This window comes from Chrysemys picta, chromosome 5 (assembly GCF_011386835.1).
Source record: "Chrysemys picta bellii isolate R12L10 chromosome 5, ASM1138683v2, whole genome shotgun sequence".
Lineage (NCBI taxonomy): Eukaryota > Metazoa > Chordata > Testudines > Emydidae > Chrysemys > Chrysemys picta.
Genome location: NC_088795.1, coordinates 52888616 through 52908461, shown reverse-complemented (window position 1 = coordinate 52908461; position 19846 = coordinate 52888616). Strand labels below are relative to the sequence as shown.

General features: G+C 43.9%; 1 protein-coding gene across 6 annotated transcripts; it reads left to right on the top strand.

The window, feature by feature from the left end:
• The first annotated feature begins 297 nt into the window (after window positions 1-297).
• Window positions 298-19062, top strand: LOC101932292 (uncharacterized). Of its 6 annotated transcripts, none has more exons than XM_065597751.1 (8): window positions 298-4814; window positions 7557-7721; window positions 8014-8280; window positions 12025-12084; window positions 13156-13290; window positions 16312-16458; window positions 18003-18063; window positions 18280-19062. In XM_065597751.1, the coding sequence occupies exons 3-8, from the start codon at window positions 8116-8118 to the stop codon at window positions 18381-18383; spliced, it is 672 nt and encodes a 223-aa protein (XP_065453823.1). In that variant the 5' UTR covers window positions 298-4814; window positions 7557-7721; window positions 8014-8115; the 3' UTR covers window positions 18384-19062. The 6 variants fall into 6 exon arrangements, with proteins under 6 accessions (XP_065453823.1, XP_023959211.1, XP_065453826.1 ...); XM_065597752.1 differs by lacking the exon at window positions 298-4814 and adding an exon at window positions 4822-5151; XM_024103443.3 differs by lacking the exon at window positions 7557-7721.
• Window positions 19063-19846: the final 784 nt, after the last annotated feature.

The following is a 19846-nucleotide window of genomic DNA, read 5'->3' as shown; positions in this document are numbered from 1 at the left end:
GTTATACTAATACAAAATAGTGAACTAACAAGAAAACATTTCTTGTACTAGTCAGTTCCCCCATGGAATTAGGTTTCATATAAAAGTAACATGAAGTGTGTCTTGTGCGTTGGAAGAATACAGCAGATTTTTGTTTACCCAAAATACTTCTAAAAATATTTTAAAAGCTATTTGGTTGTAGCTGGGACTCTATTCTAACTCTTACTGCTGCAGTCAATGTTGTGTGCATGGGGAAAGAGAGAGAGAACTACAAAAGCTTCCTGCCTAATGTAACCAGAATGCTATAAATACCTGCGATACCCCATTGAAATGTGCATCAGTCGTTGCCCCCCATGCACACCTCAGCACTCATTTATGCTGATGCTCATTCTCTGATTGGATGCTTTTCTAAAAGATACGCTCTAGGAATTATTTTGTGGACGTTCTATGGCCTCTGTTATACAAGCGAGACTAGATGATCACCATAGTCTGTTCGGGATGGGATCCATGAATCTGGTTGGTGTGGAAAGGAGCAAGGCTATTGTCCTATCTCAGCCTTGTGAGATCTCTTCTTTTCTGGTCCTTGTGTGGATATGCTGTCCACTGTGCAGGTGTATAAAGGAAGACTACTTGTACCTTTGCCCCTTTTCTGCTCCGTGTCGCTGTTGAACTTCCATAATCATAACACTGAAAAAAATGGGCTGCTACCACACTTGTCCAATACCCAAATCATGAAGAAACTTGGATGATGGTGTTAGTGACAGAACTTGGAAAAGGACTGGCTTAATCGTCCTTTTCACACACAATTACAGTGCAGGATGCGTAGGTTACATTTTGTATGGGTATTAATCCCAAACCTCCTGCATGTAAGGAAAAGGGCTGCCTTGAAAAAAAACCACACATTTTTAAAATCAGTATTCCTATTTTAAGATTTGGCACCCTCCTCAATTAGTGTGGTGGTGTAGCCTTTAGAAATTAGAAAACTTAAATGAGCATCTGTGCCCCATACCACTTAAGAATTAAGCTAAATCAGTATTAGCCATTCTGGTACTGATTTTTAAGAGTGCTCACACAAGAGGATTGCACTGATTTAATTAAATCTCTTTCTAAATCAATAGTGTTTAGATGGTGCTCTATCAAGGCTTAAAACTGCTTCTGTATTGCTATGGTACAGGGCCCTGAAATCTTGATTATAATGGCTTTAGAGTCTAGTTGAGAGATGGTATAAGGGGAATATGGAAAAAATACAAGTGGAGGTTGTGGGAGAAGTGGACAAACAGGTCCTGGAGACTGCCTTTGTGTGCAAAGTGGAGGAAGTTAGAGGATGATGTTATAAATCGGAAAAATGGATAAAAGGAGGGAGGCACTAAATGGTTAAGATCCTTTAAAAATAAACCTGTGGTGGTTACAATAGAGAAGATGAAGCAGTGGAGGAACTTAGAAGGATGACGTGGTCAGAATTATGGGGGAGGAAGAGACTCATTGCAGCCACAGAAGGCCAGGGAGGAAGAGGCTTGTACTAGTACTAGTCAAGGGGAATTGAAGATTTGTATGGAAGTTTTAACTAGTCATGGAAAAGTCTAGGTTTTGAAGGCATAGGCGCCGACTTCTGCTGGCACAAGTGGGTGCTCGACCTCCCTCTGCCCCCGGCCCTGTCCTGACTCCATCCCTGCTCCTTCCCTTCCCTATTCCAACCCCTTCCCCAAAGTCCCCACCCCAACTCCGCTCTCTCCCTGCCCCTATTCCAACCCCTTCCCCAAATCCCTGCCTCAGCCCCACCTCTTCCCTACCTCCTCACCTGAGCATGCTCCATTCCCGCTCCTCCTCCCCCCTCCCTCCTGGAGCTTGTTACGCCATGAAACAGCTGTTTTGCGGTGACAAGCACTGGAAGGTAGGCGGAGAAGCAGGGACAAGGCATGCTCAGGAGAGGAGGTGGAGGGGAGCTGGGGAGGGGAGCACCCACCAATTTTTCTCTGTGGGTGCTCCAGACCCAGAGTACCTACAGAGTTGGCGCCTATGTTTGAAGATATTGCGCCGGGAGAAATTTTGAACTTGACCTGGATGTGTAGGTCTAGAGAGGATGGTGTTGATACCAAGGTTATGGGGCTGAGTGACAAGGAAGAGGGTGGTGGTGTCAACAGTAACCAATAGGTTGCCAGGGGAGCATGTGGGAGAGAATACAAGGAATTCAGTGTGGGTACATTAATTTTAAGTTGACGTGTCAAGGAGATGTTAGAGAGGCCAAGCAAAGTTGGGTTGACTGGAGAGAGAGAGGCATAGAAATAGCACTGGAAGCTGTGAGAGCAGATCATGTCACCTGGAGCTGTAGAGGGAGGAGAGGAGTGACCCCACCATGGAGTTCTATAAGAGATCTGCAGGCTGGTGGAGGTGGAGAGAAGAGATCCTACTGAAAGAAAAGTTCAAGAGAAGATCAAAGAAGTAAGAGAAACAGGAGAGGATGGAATTGTGAAAGCCCCAGGCTGACATCTTTTAAGGTAATATTTCCCCCTAGCTTTTCAATCTGGAAACCTGGTGAGAAAGCAGTGGTGCTAATGTGGGGGGGGAGGTTTGATGGCAGCAGCAACCCCCCTCCAAAGTTTTTGCACTTGCTCAAAGTTCCATGGGCTGCAGAGCCGAGGCACCTGTGGCCTGATCGCTTACAAGCAGTGGTCCCATATTGAATCAGTACGGTTGCTGCCAGAGCTGTCTGGTTTGGTCACAGTGCTACTGAAATTTGACCCGGCTGCCCCTCCATACAAATGGAAGAGTGGCCAGAGCATCAGTGAGTGTGACCCTGTGCACCAGGTTCCAACACCAATGCCACTCAAATTTGGCCTGGCTGCACCTCTCTGACACAGGGGGAGGCTGTTCGTGGATGGTGGTGAGCAGGGTAGTCTGCCTAGAATTTGACTCCTGATGGCACTGGCTTATTTGCTGGGTAGGGAGTAAGAGGAGATTCCAGCTGGGTGGAGGAGACCTGGAATCCCTGTAGGAGGAAGGGAGGGAATATGGGGGGAGGAGGGGGAGGACTGGAATTTGCCCCCTCAGAAGAAATACCTGATTAGTGTTGCTGGCACAAAGTGGACACAGGTCCCAAATGTACAAGAATGGTGATCTCCCCCCATGCACAGAGGAGGGTTGTGTGCATATTACAAAGCTGCCATGCCTAGAACTGTGTGTTCTGCAGGGTGGAGAGAACAGCAGTTGGCCATGGTTCCTGCCCCACCGGGTCCTGGGGCTGCATGGACAGCACTGCAGTGCAGAGCAAGGCTCTAACCTTCCCACCTAGCTCTTGTGAAAGCTCTTGGCCACATGCTTCTCCAGGCAGGGCAGAGCTTTTCTTGCACAATAACCAGACTTGGCACCACTAAACAGTCTGAATATATTTGCTGTTTGCCAGCTGTGTGCCCAGTGCTGGAGCAAAGAGATGAAGCAGTCTGCCAGGGGTCGGTCCTGGTCGCCTTTTAGCTTCTGCCCCAGGAGTTTCTATAAGGCTGCCCGAGAAGCGGGGACCACCCTTTACTCACCCTGCCTGTCTCCAAGAGTGGCTTCTCCAGGCTTCCCTTACTAGTCTGGGGCTCTCTTGGCTCAGCTGAGAGGTGTGAGGGGTGTGTAACAAGCTGTCAAAAGCAAATCTACATGAACACTCCACATGCACAGCCTGGAGCAATTCACCAGCCCAGCACATGCCACAATCTCCCTAGTTTGCTTGTGAGGAGCCCATTGCAGTGGCATTAGAATGTCATAAAAATGGTCATAGTAAATCAGACCAATGGTCCTTCTCACCCAATATCCTGTCTTCCAACAGTGGCCAATACCAGATGCTTCAGAGCAAATGTACAGAACAGGCAATCATGGAGTGATCCATCCAGCCCCTGTGGTCCGCTTCTGGCAGTCAGAGGCTAGGGACACTGAACATGGGGTTGCATCCCTGACCATCTTGGCTAATAGCTGTTGATGGACCTATCCTCCAGGAACTTATCTAGTTCTTTTTGAACCCTGTTATAGTTTTGGTCTTTACAACATTCACAGTTTGACCATGCATTGTGTGAAGAAGTACTTCCTTTTGTTTGTTTTAAGTCTGCTGCCTATTCATTTCATTGGGTGACCCCTCGTTCTTGTGTTAGCTGAACCTGTAAATAACACTTCCTTATTTACTTTCTCCACATCATGCATGAGTTTATTGACCTCTTATAATTTGACCGCAGTTGTCTCTTTTCCAAGCTGGAAAGTTCCAGTGTTTTAACCTCTCCTCATACAGAAGCTGTTTCACATCCCTCATCATTTTTGTTGCCCTTCTCTGTACCTTTTCCAATTCCAATCTGTTTCTTTTCAGATGGGGAGACCAGAACTGCACCCAGTATTCAAGGTGTCAGCCTTGAGGCTAGGCTGCTCACCTCCAACAGCCATGATGGTGCTGGAACGGCAGCCTGGCCTGTTGAAGCTGGTTACATGAACAGCGCTGCTCTCCATAGTGCTTGGCCAACAGTCTTTGCAGCTCCGCACTAGTCAGATCGCAGTTATCAATCCATTGCCTGGTGAGCACCGCCCAGGGCAGGGCTCTGGGGAGTTGTTGGCATGGCTGACTCCCGGGTCCGACTCTGCGCCGCCGAGCGGCGCTGGCAGGGGCAGGAGCGGGCGCCTTTGCAAACCGGCCCGTGGCTGCTGGCGGCGGCACTGCAGGGGTTAAAGCCAGAGGCGAGGGCGGCCCCCCGGCAGGAGCAGGCGCTGAATGGGAGTCACTGAGCAGCCGCGGTGACTCACCTGCCCAGGTGCGCCCGCCCGGGGCTTCCCGCTGTGTGGAGGAAGCGGCTGGGGCGCTGCTGCCTGCGCAGGTGAGTTCGTTCCCCCGGCCGGCGGTGCCCTTCGCTTCGGCTGCCCGCGGGCTGGGCTCGCTGGCCGGGCTGCCCGCTCTGCTGGGGCTCGGGCTAGCAGGGGGCCCACGAGCCTGCCGGGCTGGGGCTCGCTCCCACCTGCCTTTCCGGGCGCGCACCGGGCCAGCTGCAAGGCCGGCTTGGGGCCGCGCTCCGTAGGGCTCGGGTGGCTCCACGCGCGCTTCTCTCCCCTCCCCCAACTTACTTGGGCCCCGACGGGCTTTTGCTGTCTGGGGCTGTCCGTCCAACGCTCCGCTTCGGCCCCTTCGCTTCCCCGGGGCAGGTGAACGGGGTGTGGGTGAGTGATCCCGATGCAAAGTCCATTGTTTGAGCTAAGACTAACCTGCACAGACTCGGGCAGGGGTCGGGGCGGGCAGCCACGCGGAGGGCTTGCTTACAGAAAAGGGCAAAATAATTCATTACCGTTCCGAGGGTGCGGGGCACCATTCTCCAGCCCATTGTTAGGTCCTTTGATGATCAACAGTGCCATTTTTTTTCTCTTTCCTGGCACAGTGCTAGTCCAGAAAGTACCCAAATCCAGCATGGTTTTAACGCTATTGCATCTCTGTATGCTCACCCGGCGGCTCTTCTCCTTAACGTTGAAGTTAAGACGAGAGTGTCTTTAAAAGGGAAAACTCTGCTACAATAGGAAGAACTTGAGTCACCTTTCCAGCCCTTCTTTTTCCTTGAAGCCTTTCCTTAGGACGAGGCTTTAAGACTTCTGTGAGAGTAACAGACTTTCAGTATAATAAGGTATAGCATATGTTGGCTAGGCTGCCTTAGTCTGAGTTAAGTAAACTCCAGACAAACATTTTTGTTTGTGTGGGTGTGACCCTTCCATACTTGGTCTTTTTGCTGATACAGACTAACATGGCTACCACTCTGAAACCTGTCATCTCTTCTGGAAGTAAAGAGCCAGAAAACATAGTGGACAGCTGATTTAATTCGTTGTCTAGGCATACCCCGGCCTTAAAAATCACACTTATTAGAGTAAAACAACAAGGAGTCCAGTGGCACCTTAAAGACTAACAGATTTATTTGGGCATAAGCTTTTGTGGGTAAAAAAACCTCACTTCTGTTGCATCTGTTAGCCTTTAAGGTGCCACCAGACACAACAAGGTATGTTAAAAAGATTGTGAGCCTTTGAATTTCTTTTTTGTTGTTGACTTTAATATATATATAACTATGGGGGGAATCAAACCTGTAAGGTGAAGCAATTCAGCATCACTACTGATTGGCTAAAAAGTTTTGTTTAAAGATGTATGTTAAAAAAAAACAAAAAACTTTTTTCCCAAGTTAAATTTTGACTGTTCTTTTAACATGACATTAAATGCCCCAAATACTAGCACTATATTCTTGATAACAGTTTGGTATGAGTACCACCATTTTAAGATCCTCTTCAAAATTAAATCATCACATGCCTTACCACACACAACTGGTGCTGAAGGGAGAATAAGTCCGGCCCAATAATATTTTGTACTGTGGGAGAATCCACTGTCTCTCACCAGTTCCATTCCTAGGTTAGTGTGGACTGGAAATGTTGAGCCATGTGCCTGACTCTTTGTGTTGGGGACAAGGATAGTTTGTAGCATTCAACAGTGACTTTCCCTTAAAGGAATGTCCTTAGGTTTAAAAAAGTCCTTATTTATGTTACTAACACCTTTTAGATTTAAAAATGGTAACTTTGTCATGCTGATTGAACTGAAAATTACAAAGTAAGCAACACACCAGTTTCATTTGCAGCTTCTCTCACAGTAGCACAATAATATTCCTGACGCTCTCAGAATGAGCAAAGTTTAGTTGTCTAGTTGTGGTGGATTCTGAAGGTCAAACTAAAACTGTACTGGAAACCTTGTTTAAAGTAGGCACTGTAGAACTGTTAGGAGGGGATTGCTACTGGAGAGGGTCTTTACTGTAGGTTTCATTATGATAGCTGGTGAACATATATGAATGTGATCAGACAAATATCCCTGTTTATTTCCTGGTTTGGAAGTATTGAGCTAAAACAAAGACTTACAGAAATGAAGTTCCTGAACTGTGGTCTACAGAGTATTTGCCGGTTGTGAGTAGAGCGCAGGCTGATCACGTGAGGCAGCTCTGTGTTTTCAGTTACAGAATTGAGTTAAGATGGCTAAAGCACTTACTTTCTTAATGTTAAATATCCACATAAGTAATTGCTGTAGTTGTCAGAGGAATGGGGTGTAGTCTGCATAATTGTGAACAGGAAGTTCATAAGACCCTCTGTGAAAATGCGGACCATAAAGTTTGAGAACTCCTGTGAAGCTGTTCTTTGTTTGTTTGTTTGGTGTGTATGTGTATTTTGGGGTTGACTAGGAAGGTCAACTAACATTATTGTACAGCAAGCTGGCAGGCTGAAATGTCATTAACATTGTGTGTATTCATACTAGGAATCTAAACTTCTTTAAATGTTTAGCTTCATTAATGTCATTTAATTGTAGTGAGGTCAAGACAGTACAGTAGTAGATTAAACCCTGGACTTGTGGAGGTGATGAACTAGCTGGAATCCTGTCATTTTAAATGTATTAAGTATTGCTTAATGATATAGTAGGATAGTATTGTAACATCAGTGGCAACAGTTTTTTAACATGGAGACAATACATTTAGAATATGTTGAAAACATGCTACAATCTGCATCTTGTTATAGCAAAGTTATTAGCAGTTTTCTTTTCTTTTATACACTAGAGCAGTATAATCCCTGATTCTTGGTCCAAGGAATGAACACTCAAGTCATTGCTGAAAGGGAACCAAAACCTGGCTTCTAAACAAAGCTTAAGAATAAACTGGATCTTACATGTACTACTGGTTGTCTATGATAATTTTAAAGGGGAAAAAATGGCAGCAGAGGTTGTAAGTAAGATTTACCTGTCTAGGTAATTCTCTATATCCAGAAACACCTTAATGCATGCATTTAAAAACAAAGCTTTTGTGGTGCGTGAATTACTTTTCTCATTCTTGTATTTTTCCCCACATCTTCTGGCAACCATCAAAAGATAAGTTCCATGTACATGGCAAAGCTGAATGTTTGACGCTGTCCTACTATAGCAGATCCTCATGCTATTAATGGCAAGGTATGTCAACAATTTGTCAGATGATGCTTGTTGAAGTGCTAATCCTCTTGCACCTTCTTCCTTCTGTTTAGGGAAAACAGTTAGGCTGACTCTCTTCCTGAAGGATCCTTGTGCTTCTTCCTAAGATCACACAGAGTGTGTTTGCGCACAGGTTCACGTGTGGATTCATTGTAATGGATCGCTACAGATATTTCATCTTTAACCAGAAAAGTATGGTTGTGCTGGGGTTCTTGCAGATAGCCTGTGCTGCAGTGTGTGTCATCAGTGGATTAATGGATGGCACCTTCAGAACAGAATCAGCACTGAGTAAAAGCAGAGCACCCGTCTGGGCTGGAATGGTAAAGTTGCATATCTTATTTTTCTGTTTACTTATCCTATTGGGGGGTTATAGTTCAGATGTTGGCTCCCTCTGGGAGAACTTCCTGACTCTTCTCCAGCTCCTCTCTTGGAATCTGGTATTTGTCCACTGCTCTGAAAGCACAAGAGTGGAGAGGTACTGGGAAAAGATTTGGGGATATTGCGAGGGTGAGCGGGGGAAACCTTCAGAATAACAAGGCAAACTGTAATTCAGTTTTTATTTCATCAGGCACGGGATGATTTAGAAAATGAGGCTGTGGAGAGTTGCCATTTTAAAAGTTGCGACCAAAAGAAAAATGTATAAAGCTAATGGCTGTATTGAGCTTCAGTGTAGTGGTGGAATACAGAGGACCCCTTCATTTCATAAGATCGACGAGGTGCCCACATAACATAGCTGAACTTTTCACTGAGAATGAATTGTAGTAAGAGTACAACACCACCCTAATTGGTTTTAACTTCATCATTAGGGGCAGCACTGCCCTGCTTCATTGATGTTAGGGATGAAAGCTTAATAACTGCATCAAAGCTTTATAGGTGTTCTGAGCAGCTCAGATTCATAAGGTTCCCCATATGAAAATATTCCTACTATTCAAAAGTAACATACTATTGCTACAGCATAATATGATCAGGTGTCATTGCTGCACAGGGGTGGTGCCTTCTTGGGTTGTCTGTCTGTCTACTGCTTTCGAAGAATAGTTCTCTAGTAACCTGACAACCTGCTCTGACTAGATAACGAAGTGCAACTTGTGTAAAACTTTTTAAATAAACTGTACCCTGGGGGTACAATCCTGGCCCCCATTTAAATAATTATCAAAGCTTCCATTGCCTGCAGTGTGGCCAGGATTTCATCCTAGAAGTGTAGATAACTCAAAGATGCACATCTTTTAATATGGGTTTAAGGTTGGGGGGCAGGAGAGGTGATGTGGAGGGGGATGGGAATGGAAGCCAGAAAGCTTTCCTCAAAAAAGTACACTAGAGCCGTGATTTTTCAAACTATGGGTTACAACCCAGTATTGGGTTGCGGAATGTAAGGCACTGGGTTGCGGCAGCTCTGGTCAGCACCGCCGACGGGGCCATTAGAAGTCCTGTTGGCAGTGCTTCCCGGCTAAGGCAGGCTAGTTCCTACCTGTTCCAACACTGCGCTGTGCCCTGTACTCCCATCCCCAGCCCTGAGCCCCCCCAAACCTGGAGCCCCTTCCTGCACCCCAAACTCCCTCCTGCACCCCAACCCCCTGCCACAGCCCTGAGCCACTCGGAGTCCCTCCTGCATCCCAAACCCCTCATCCCCAGCCCAGAGCCTGCACCCCAGCCCAGAGCCCTGACCTCCTCCCGCACCCCAACCCCTTGCTCCAGTCCAGAGCCCGCTCCCACACCCCAAACCCCTTATCCCCAGCTCCATTGGGTTACAGGCATCAACAATTTTCTTCAACTGGGTCACCAGAAAAAAGTTTGAAAACCACTGCACTAGGGTATCACAAATGACTTTAACTCTGTACTTTCATTCCTGCCATCTTGTGCAGCCACCATATAAGGTACATTTGGGGTATGCAAACTCTTTATTTCCATGCTTTCCAGTGTTTAAGGGTAAATATAACCTTATTGTGAGTTACTTGATTTCCACCAGATTATTTTTACGGCACCTTTATATTAAGATTTTTATCCTTTAAATTACTGGCACACATTGACAACATCAGTTCAAATTTAATAAAGCTTTATTAGGGGAATGTTTTTGTTACATAGTGCCTAAAAATACAAACAAAATATTAAAAGTATAAAACTTATTAGTTTTCCCCCTGTTCCTTACATGTCCCCAGATCTCCCCTCCTCACTGTCCATGTACTCCAGCCAATTTACTGGAGAAGCTGCTGACCCAAAGTGTCCTCTTTCATCCTGGACTCATACCTGCTCCCTGAGTAATAGCTTCTTTCCTTTCAAAAAAGGAGCAGGGAAACTACTAATGTGTGTTGGAATAAGCAACTTTTTAGTAGCTCACTGGTACCTTGACACATGTTATTGACTATTGCGCAGCTTCAAAGCTGTTTTGGTGTTGTCAATACAGGAGTTGCAATACCATATCAAACTGGCCCATCTAGTCTGGAATCCTGTCACTGACAGTGGCCAACATCAGATGATTCAAAGGAAGGTGTAAGAACTTAGCAGTAAGATAATCACCCCACAAATTAGGTCTCATCCTGATCTCTACTAATTAGACTGGCTTAAGTCCTGAAGCAAGAGGCTTGTGACCTTTACCTCAGCCCTAGCAGTCCAATACTCTGCCCCATCCTCATCTTTGTCACTCTTACCAGAGTGCACCGCTTTGGGCTTGGTCTCTGGGACACTATGAATGGTGGTAGAACTGTTTGGTCTCAGCCCCTCCAAACTGGGATTGCCAGAATACAACCTTGCTCTGATGTCATCAGTGACTTCAGCAGGTCTGTGCTTGCGATCATCATCTGTTTGCCTTGTCAGGGTCACAGTGATTGACACTGAAGTACAATGTAACTAGAAATCAGAAGATCTGGGTTCCAATGCTGGCACTGGCTTGCTGTTAAAGACTGAAAGTTCAGAAAACTGGAGATTTTAGAAAATAACTTAATACCCTGATTTGTATTTTTGATTGATGTTACCATATTTACATAAATGACAGAAAATGTCCTAATTTCCCGAACTTAAGCCAAACAAGGCTGCAGCATGGAATGAGCTTTAGGAAACAGGAATTCCAGATACAATGGTAGGTAGGTAGTGGCAGGCCTTAAGCTATGAATAGTATGTTGCAGACACTGACTCTAGGTCTACAAAATCAGCTTGAATAACTCAAATAGCCAACAGGCTTAACCAAAAATAGTCAGAGGAACCAGTCCTCACTGAGTCCAGTTAAAGAAACCAAGTTTGGAGTTTCTCAGCTAAGACACTTAAAATGACATGTCAACGACAAACCAGTATTAAAATGGCAAAATACTACTTTGATAAATGCCTTCCGATTCATATGCCTCTCCCTCAGCCCACTATACACATTCTCATCACAGGAGCATACATGGGATATTTCAGGTGGATTGGCTGAGCATTGGCAAAGTTAGGGAGAGCATCAAAACTTGTGGTAATGGAGCGCAGTCTCTCCGGAATACCTTCAGCATATGCTATAAAGGTTGATGGAATTTAAACTACTATATAATTTATAAATGTGCCGACACATGTGGTGATAAGTTTTCCTACACAGTAGGTTATATACTAAAGAGAGGTATCAGTTAATGCAAATGGCCCTTAATTCCCTGGAATATTATGTGCTAGTTACACACTTTCACACTAGCGGAAATGTAACACTGCTGAAATGTGAAATCTGATTCCAAATTTATAAAGCAAGGCTGGAATAACTGCTAATTTGACACTAACTTTCACTAGCAGAATGTTTCATTTTCTAAAGAAGTGACAGAATACCATTCCTTAAATTCCAGGATCTGCACCGTTAAAACCAAGAAAGTTGAAGTACGTCAGTTATTGTGGCATAAAATGTCTGCTCTCTTCATAGGCTCATTCTTATTATCAAGTGGGGTGCAAACGTCCTAGTTCTGTGTGGTAACTATGAATTTTTTGTGAGTGCTTATAATTTAAAATGGCTCCTTATGGAATATATTTTTCTGAAACTTTTCATACCCAATATAGTAGCATAACTTGTTAGCATGCTTTCTTTCCAGTTGCAAAATTATCTGTTTATTTTTAACATGCAGGTCATGGGTGTTCCTGGAGTTCTGGCTTTATTTTCTTCCCAGAAAAAAAATCCAGTTCTTGTAAGTTTATAGAATTTTTTTTTTAAAGGGGTAGGTGAAGGAGTGACAAGATACATCTTTTGTAAGCAACATTAAGTTGGTAGTGGCCTGGTTTACTTTATTGCACTTGGTTCTAAATCCTGCTGCAAGATCCTCACTCTGAGTTCTGTGTAGCAGTATTAAATTCTGTAGAAAAATTAAAAATTCTGGCAGCATTTGCTGATCAGTTACTCCAGAACATGTGATTCCCCCCCCCTCCCCCCCCATTAACTGGTTTTAGATTCCTTCAAGCTCTGTATTTTCTAGCAGTTGCTTTTGAACGTACTAGAGAAATATTTTCACAAATTTCATCTATTTTGCTGGACTATATAGTACGATACGAATTAAAATGGAATGTGTAAAGAGCTTGCTTCTTGACTTTCTGGCCAGCTAAACTCCAAAAGGATATGTTCTTATTTGTAAACGAGTGAACTGCTAAAAGACCTAAAAGGGTTTTACTTAATCTAATTGCTTTAACAAACATACATCTCTGTGGTCAAGATTTGAGATTATAAGGCATATATAATATAGGGGTGGTAGTGGCTTGGAGACACTTGTTGAACTTGACCATGGTTTCATAATTCTTCTTGCTACTGTCCTTTGTTACCAATCTATCACTATAAAGCTTTAGGAGCTGCTGCAAATGATTTTCTATTATGATCCTGATTTTTGCCCCTCTTAATATCAAAGACTCAAAATTGGAAAGTTAGATCTGGAGGGCGAGAGACTTCTCCCCTTCCCCCCCCCCCCTTCCCCCCCCCCCCCCCCCCGTAAAAGGAAGTGAATCAGACAAGGGATTCCTGAATTGTGGATCCCTTAAGAGGGGAGAAAAAAACAGCTGGTAAACATAGTAATGAGTATTGTGGGGAGCTCTTGATGCACTCAACAGAATACAATCACTGCAGTATTATGGGTGGTGGTCAGAACATTTGAAATTATTCAGGTTTGATTAATATCTTTCAGAGTGGCTTATTAATTTTAAAGGAAAAATAGACAATGCACTAACTTTTCCTGTCCCCACCCCATATTTGCCTTGAATTTTTTCCTATGCAGGTGAATGCAATGATAGTGGCTTCTATATTTTCTTGTTTTGCCACCATCATTGTAGTTGTCTATGCTTCCTTAACTTTAAGCTATGGTGAAGAAGATGAGATGTTCACACATGAGCCAGTTCATGTTATTCATACGGTAAGTGGCAGTATTTTGTGACAAAATTGCACTTCCTTTTGTAGGAATGCAATCCAGACTTCACAGTTCCTTTTAGTATGTGCAAACTAGGCATATACCAACAATTCTAAAATCAGTTTATTATTGCTGAATGCAGGAAGCTCTGTGATTCTCTGGAGAATCACAGTATAATCTTCTCCTGGTACTTGCTATTGTCCAAGAGAGAATGCAGAACTAGATGGACCACTGGCTTTCTCTGATGTGGAAATTCTTAGGATACTGAACTTCTATCCTAGGAGACATCAATAGCAAGGAACCCAGTGGTCAAAATATGTTAGGAACATGGGGTCTTCCCCATAGAGAGAACATTCAGTGGTAAAGATCTGGGTTCTTGCCTTGTAGAACATAAATGCTTTGGAGATGTTCTCCATGAGATGGGAGTACTTGGTGGCTATTACAGCATGTAGCCTATATGACTGGAGAGTTGGTACCGATAGTCCTTGATATGAAATTGAGCGTAGGAGAACTGGAACAGGAACAGTTAAGATCAAAACCGTCAACATTCTAACTTGATTTGATCTAAAACCTGTTGCCCTTTGGGCCACAGAATCCATTCATACAATTGTAGTGGATTATGGAGACACATAGGAACACCAACCAAGATTGAGGCCCATTGTGCTAGGAAGTACTGAGAAATTAGAATATCTGTCCCAAGTTCAAACTACTAATATCTTTGAATGGTATAGGAAGGGAAGCCATTGGCTTATTATTATAAAACAAATTACAAGATAACTCAGCATCTTCACTAAACTGCAGTGTAGTCTAGGGCAGTGCTTCTCAATGTCGGGCTGCCGCTTATTCAGGGAAAGCCCGTGGCGGGCCGGGCCGGTTTGTTTACCTGCCGTGTTCGCAGGTTCGGCCGATCGCGGCTCCCACTGGCCGCGGTTCGCCGCTCCAGGGCAATGGGGGCTGCGGGAAGGGCAGCCAGCACATCCCTCGGCCCGTGCCGCTTCCCGCAACGGAACAAGCAGCGGACCGGCTTTGAGAAGCACTGGTCTAGGGCATCGGCGCCAACTTCTCCTGTTGCTGGGGGTGCTCAACCCCGCCCCCGCCCCACCCCAACTCCACCCCTCCCCACATCCATTCCAATCCCTTCCCCAAAGTCCCTGTCCCAAATCCTCTGCCCCCTCCCTGCCCCTATTGGACTTCTTCCCCAAATCCCTGCCCTGCCTCTTCCCTGCCTCCTCCCCTAAGCACACTGTGTTCCCACTCCCTCCCAGAGCTTGTTATGCAGTGGCAAGCACTAGGAGGAGAAGTGGGGACGTGGCGCGCTCATGGGAGGAGGCGGAGGTGAACTGGGGTGGAGTGGGGAACTGGGGCAGGGTGGGGAGCTTGGCTGCCGGTGGATGCAGAGCACCCATCAATTTTTTCCAGCCCCAGAGCACCCACGGAGTCAGCGCCTATGGTATAGGGGCTTGAGTCCCAATTCCATCAAAGCTTGCAATATGACTCTGGGCAAGTCACTTAACCTCTCTGCACCTCAGTTTGCACATTTGTAAAAGGTGGGTAAAGTGTAAAAAGAAAATTTACCCATCTCTTTGAAATGCTTGGTGGTCTTGGATGTAAGGCTGTAGAAGCAATAGGTTGTGTCTTCTGAATTATCAGGCCACTTAGGTACCTAGACCTAGATTTCGGTGCTTACATTTAGATACTTGCTTTTGCAAATTTTCTGCTGATATCTGGTCTCTTAATACAAAATCCTTTTGGTACCACTAATAGCTTGTTGGGATTAATATATTTATGAAAAAAATGCAAATACACCCATGCACTGCAGGCCAACTTTCTGATGTCATGCTGCTTAGGTGTGATGTGTCTCACTGTAGACAAAGATGATTCTAAGGCAGTTGTCACCAACCGGTCAACACTGGAGACTCTCCTAGTCATTTGATCTCCAGTGGAGCAATTGGGCTGCCACTAAGGCAGGCTCCCTGCCTGCCCCGGCCCCATGCCACTCCCGGAAGCGGCCAGCGTGGCCCCGGAGGTTGGGGTGGGGGGCAGAGGTCTCTGCATGCTGCTTCTGCCTGCAAGCACCCCCTCCTGCACCCCAACACTCTCTCCCCCAGCCCAAACGTTTCCCCCCTACACCCAAACTCCTTCCCAGAGCCAGCACCCGCTTCTGCACCCCCAACACTCTGCCCCAGCCTGGAGCCCCCTCCTGCACCTAAACTCCCCCCCCCCCCCCCCGAGCTTGCATCCTTCACCCCCTCCTGCCCCTCAACCTCAGGCTCAGCCTAGAGCCCCCTCCCACATCCCGAACCCCTCGGCTCCAGCCCAGAGCCTGCATCCCCTCCCGAATTCCAGCCTCCTGCCCCAGCCCGGTGAAAGTGAGTGAGGGTGGGGGTGGGTTGGGGGGAGGGGAGAGAGAGAGAGCGCAAGCAATGGAGACCAGGGGTGAGAAGGGGGGAGGAATGGAGTGAGCAGGGTGGGGTCTCAGGGAAGGGGCCAGGTAGATCCTGGGTTGCATTTAAATTCAAAAAGTGATCCTATGTGTATAAAGATTGGAGACCACTGATCTAAGGGGATGGTCCTTCGGTATTTACTTTGCTGCACGAGTAAAACTATTTCCAAAGCTGACATTAGTCAATGCTGGTGTGCACTTGTGTTGGGACAAAGTGTTTAATACAATGAACTTTAAACAAAATGCCTGTCCATTTCAAACTTGACTATATAGAACAAAATTGATAGGAAATTATTGTTGCCTCTGCAGAGGTTAGTACAAAGAAAAACACAAATACAGAAGAGAAATGTCTCCCCCTCAACATCAGTGATGTTACTGATTTAGAAGTACATCAATACTAAAACCAACTATTGTATTTCCCCCGTTGACATGTAAAAGAGTAGTAAAGATTTTTACAATGGAAAAAGTAAATACACTGCAGATAAAGAATTTCAGTCACTAATCAAAACCTTGTTTTGGAATTTAAGGTAAAGCTAAAGCCTTCACTGTTGATCCATCTGACATTTCCTTTGTTTCTATTACAGAAGTTTGTGCTTGATAAACTTGTCAAAGGAGCCAACATAGCAATGTTAATTGCATCTACCTGCAGTGCTTTCATTGTGCTAGTTATTGCTTACATGGGCTGCCGAAGTCTTCCACGTTGTTCATGTTATGACAATGTAACTGGAATGGTATGTAAGTGCTGACTTTTTGAACATAGTTTCTAATTCTATTGCATCACATGTGGTACGTAGGGAAAATTGTGTGGATTAGGGTAAATGCATTAGTCATGTATCTGACTGGCTTATCTGATGAAAGGCAGAAGGTCTGATATCTTCTTTTAAACCCTTGGAGTGTAAGATGTCCCTTTGACCTTGAGCTGGGGATGCCTCTTTCTAATGCTCTAAGACTTCTTTCCTAGTCCTGGTAGATCACAAGACATCAGACTTGTAATGCTAGATATGGAAAGGCATTTTAGAACAATTTTAGAGGTTTCTGAAGTGTCTTAGTAATCACCTCTCTTCCTTTTGAGGCCTGTATTAGGGCAGGTTGGTTTACAAATACAATTGAAGTACCAACTGATGGATAAAATAACCCCTTAATTTTAAACTCTGCACTTCCTATAAACTATAGCAAATACAAACTCCATCATGAGGTGTAAAGGTTTTACTAGCACTTGTTTTGGATGCTCTGCATAAATTATGAGTAAAGTGTCATCCCAAACTCATACCAATAACACTTCTTGTGTTTTAATATACTAGATTTAAATTTAAATACCTCTCTAAGCTTATTTGTCTGTGTGCATGGACTACAGTAGAGCCAGTCAGGGACAAAGACGTAATTTTCAGGAAAACTGTCCCTCTTGTGTAAAAACTGCAAACTTTGAAAACATTCAACCAGCACTATCATTGACCAAGCAGATTTCATTAAGAAGCTGAGCTATGTATTATAAAATCTCTCTGAATATTGTGACTCCAGTTTTCTAGCTCACTTTCCTGATTTTTAAATTAGTGTAGGGACGGAGGACTTCTAGTGGATTGAATAAACAACTTGTACAAAATCACATTTTCCCCTAGTTTATCAGAATATACATAAAAATTGACTACATGACATATCAAGAAAAGGGATTTGTATAAAGTATCAGGCTATCATATAAGCATGTCAAAAATTACACGTAAATCAAAAGTGGTGAATGTCACTATTTAATTCCACGTGTCAAACTACACCCTCCTTTGGGAGAAAAGGTGATACTGATATTTAAATCTAGTACATTAAAATTAGCCTCCTTTCAAATAAACTAGAGTAGAACCTCAGTTATGAACACCTTGGGAATGAAAGTTGTTCGTAACTCTGAAATGTTCATAACTGAACAAATGTTATGGTTGTCCTTTCAAAAGTTTACAACTGAATGTTGATTTAATACAGCTTTGAAACTTTGCTATGCAGAAGGAAAATGCTACTTTCCTTTTTTATTTTTTAGTAGTTTAACATGGTAGTGTAGTGTATATGCTATTTTTTTCGTCTCTGCTGCTGCCCGATTTGTGTACTTCTGATTCCAAATGAGATGCGTGGTTGGTCAGTTTGTAACTCTGGTGCTCATAACTCTGAGGTTCTATTGTTCACACACATTCAAAGTTTACTTTCAAGGATAATTTCTAAACTGGATTATAAGATTGCATAAGAACATCCATGTTTGACTAGCAATGGAAAGATAAAATATAAATCTCATTTGTAGGAATGGCTACAACCTGCTGAGGATCCGCAGCAGACTGTGGAACTGGTTTGCACTATGCAAAGTAAGTAACTTTCTCCTCCCTTCCATCTCCTAGATAGATCATTCAGATTTAAGGTGATCATTCCAGACAATATCATCTACTGAATATGTATTACAAGCCAAATCCTGATAGTGACTGAAAACAAAGTAAGGAACTCAGGATTTGGCCCAAGGAGCTACAGTATGTTCAGTTATCGTCTTCCCCCCCCCCCCCCCCCTCTCTTCCCCCCTCACGTAGGTCATGGGAACAGAATCTTTAATTCCCCAGTGCAGTTTCCAGATCAAGACTTAGATGCAGAGGAAGAACTATCCAAACCACCTCCCTACATCAGACTTGCTTGAAGAATAACAAAGAATTTTAATGCTAATAGACTGGAGAACTTACCTTATATTTTGCTACCTTTTTTTAAAGACTTTTAAAAACAAAATCTGCGCACTTTTTCATGGATTCTTTAAACATGGAACTACTGAAGCACAGAAAGTTAAGCAAAGATGGCAGTGCAATTGTCTATGCACTTGTGGATGAAAAGATCTTACAGGTCTTAAACTGATTTAGGTCTTGCACAATTAAAATACCTCATCTCTTCTGGGATGTATGAACCAGTCTCCTGCAGCTTTTATATGAGATCTATATTTTAAGACTAGATGATAATGGAATTTATCTTGCAGTTTCAGTTTGGTAGTGTTAGCTTTGAGCATTCAAATGTGAAATCATATTGACTGTTTTCAAATGTTTGTTAATGCATCTACATTTTCTCAAATATAACTTGTATTTTTCTGCCTTTTTAAACAAGTTATATTAGAATGAAGGAGCAACTTGTGGTTAGACATAATTTCTTTTACTTCTGTGGACTGCACTGGATATTCAGCCATCTTCTTCCATCTTTCTTGGGGAACAGGCTGAAACATCTGGTATTAAAACTTGAAGTGCCCCTGTCAAACTATAGATTCAGTTGTGTTTAAAAAAATTTTTATTTATATTTTATCAATGAACGCCTAATAAAACAGGATTTTAAGTAGATTTCTGGCTTGTGCTTATTAGTGTCTTAACATGATGGGAGTTTTATTCACAACAGCCAGTCCTATTTGTGAAGTGCTTTAACTTCCTGTTTAACTAAATGTCTATACAAAGTGCCTATCAATGTGTACTCATTGGTTAGTACTCCTGGGTGTGGAACACAAATTTCAATAAATGTTTTAGTCACTAGCCAAACATCTTAGACTAGTAACAGCTAAGGAGTTGGCTAGAAAAAATCACTCTGCTCTCTGGTGTTGTTGGGTTAGTGCACTAGCCTTGTAACTGCAAAATTGGATCATAAATTGATATTTGACAGGTCTGAGCCTAGAATCAATCACTTACCGAAGTCATAATCGTGCTAAGGGTTGCAGTGGCTATCAAGCTGGTTCAATTGATCCAGGCCTGGAATAATAGTTATGAACAAGCTAGTGACATCCCTGCCCACTTCCTTCATAAAGAGTAGAAGTTGAATCATTAATAAGATCGGCCTTCTCTCTGCTCCACTTACCCTTAGGCTAAGAAGGCCGTCAGGTTTTGGAATCGAATGTATTGTATAGTGGGGTAATACTACTAAGGCTTTAGGGCTTTATCTAATAGAAGGGTGGACATCAATACCAAGAAGCATGATGCTTTGTGGGTCTCTGGTGACTTTTGTTGTAGGGGTTACTTTCTACATTAACTTCAGGAGAACGTCATTGTGATAGTTAATGTGTGGAAGGTTGAAACTTTCAACATAAAAGACTTGATTGCCATTTGAAACACCAGCAGAACTACAGTGTGCTCAGGA

Coding starts and splice junctions, on each gene's coding strand:
- LOC101932292 (XM_024103443.3), top strand. CDS start 8,116: ATGGATCGCTACAGATATTTCATCTTTAACCAGAAAAGTATGGTTGTG. Junction 8,281..12,024: donor CACCCGTCTGGGCTGGAATG/GTAAAGTTGCAT, acceptor TTTAACATGCAG/GTCATGGGTGTTCCTGGAGT. Junction 18,064..18,279: donor ACTGGTTTGCACTATGCAAA/GTAAGTAACTTT, acceptor CCCCTCACGTAG/GTCATGGGAACAGAATCTTT.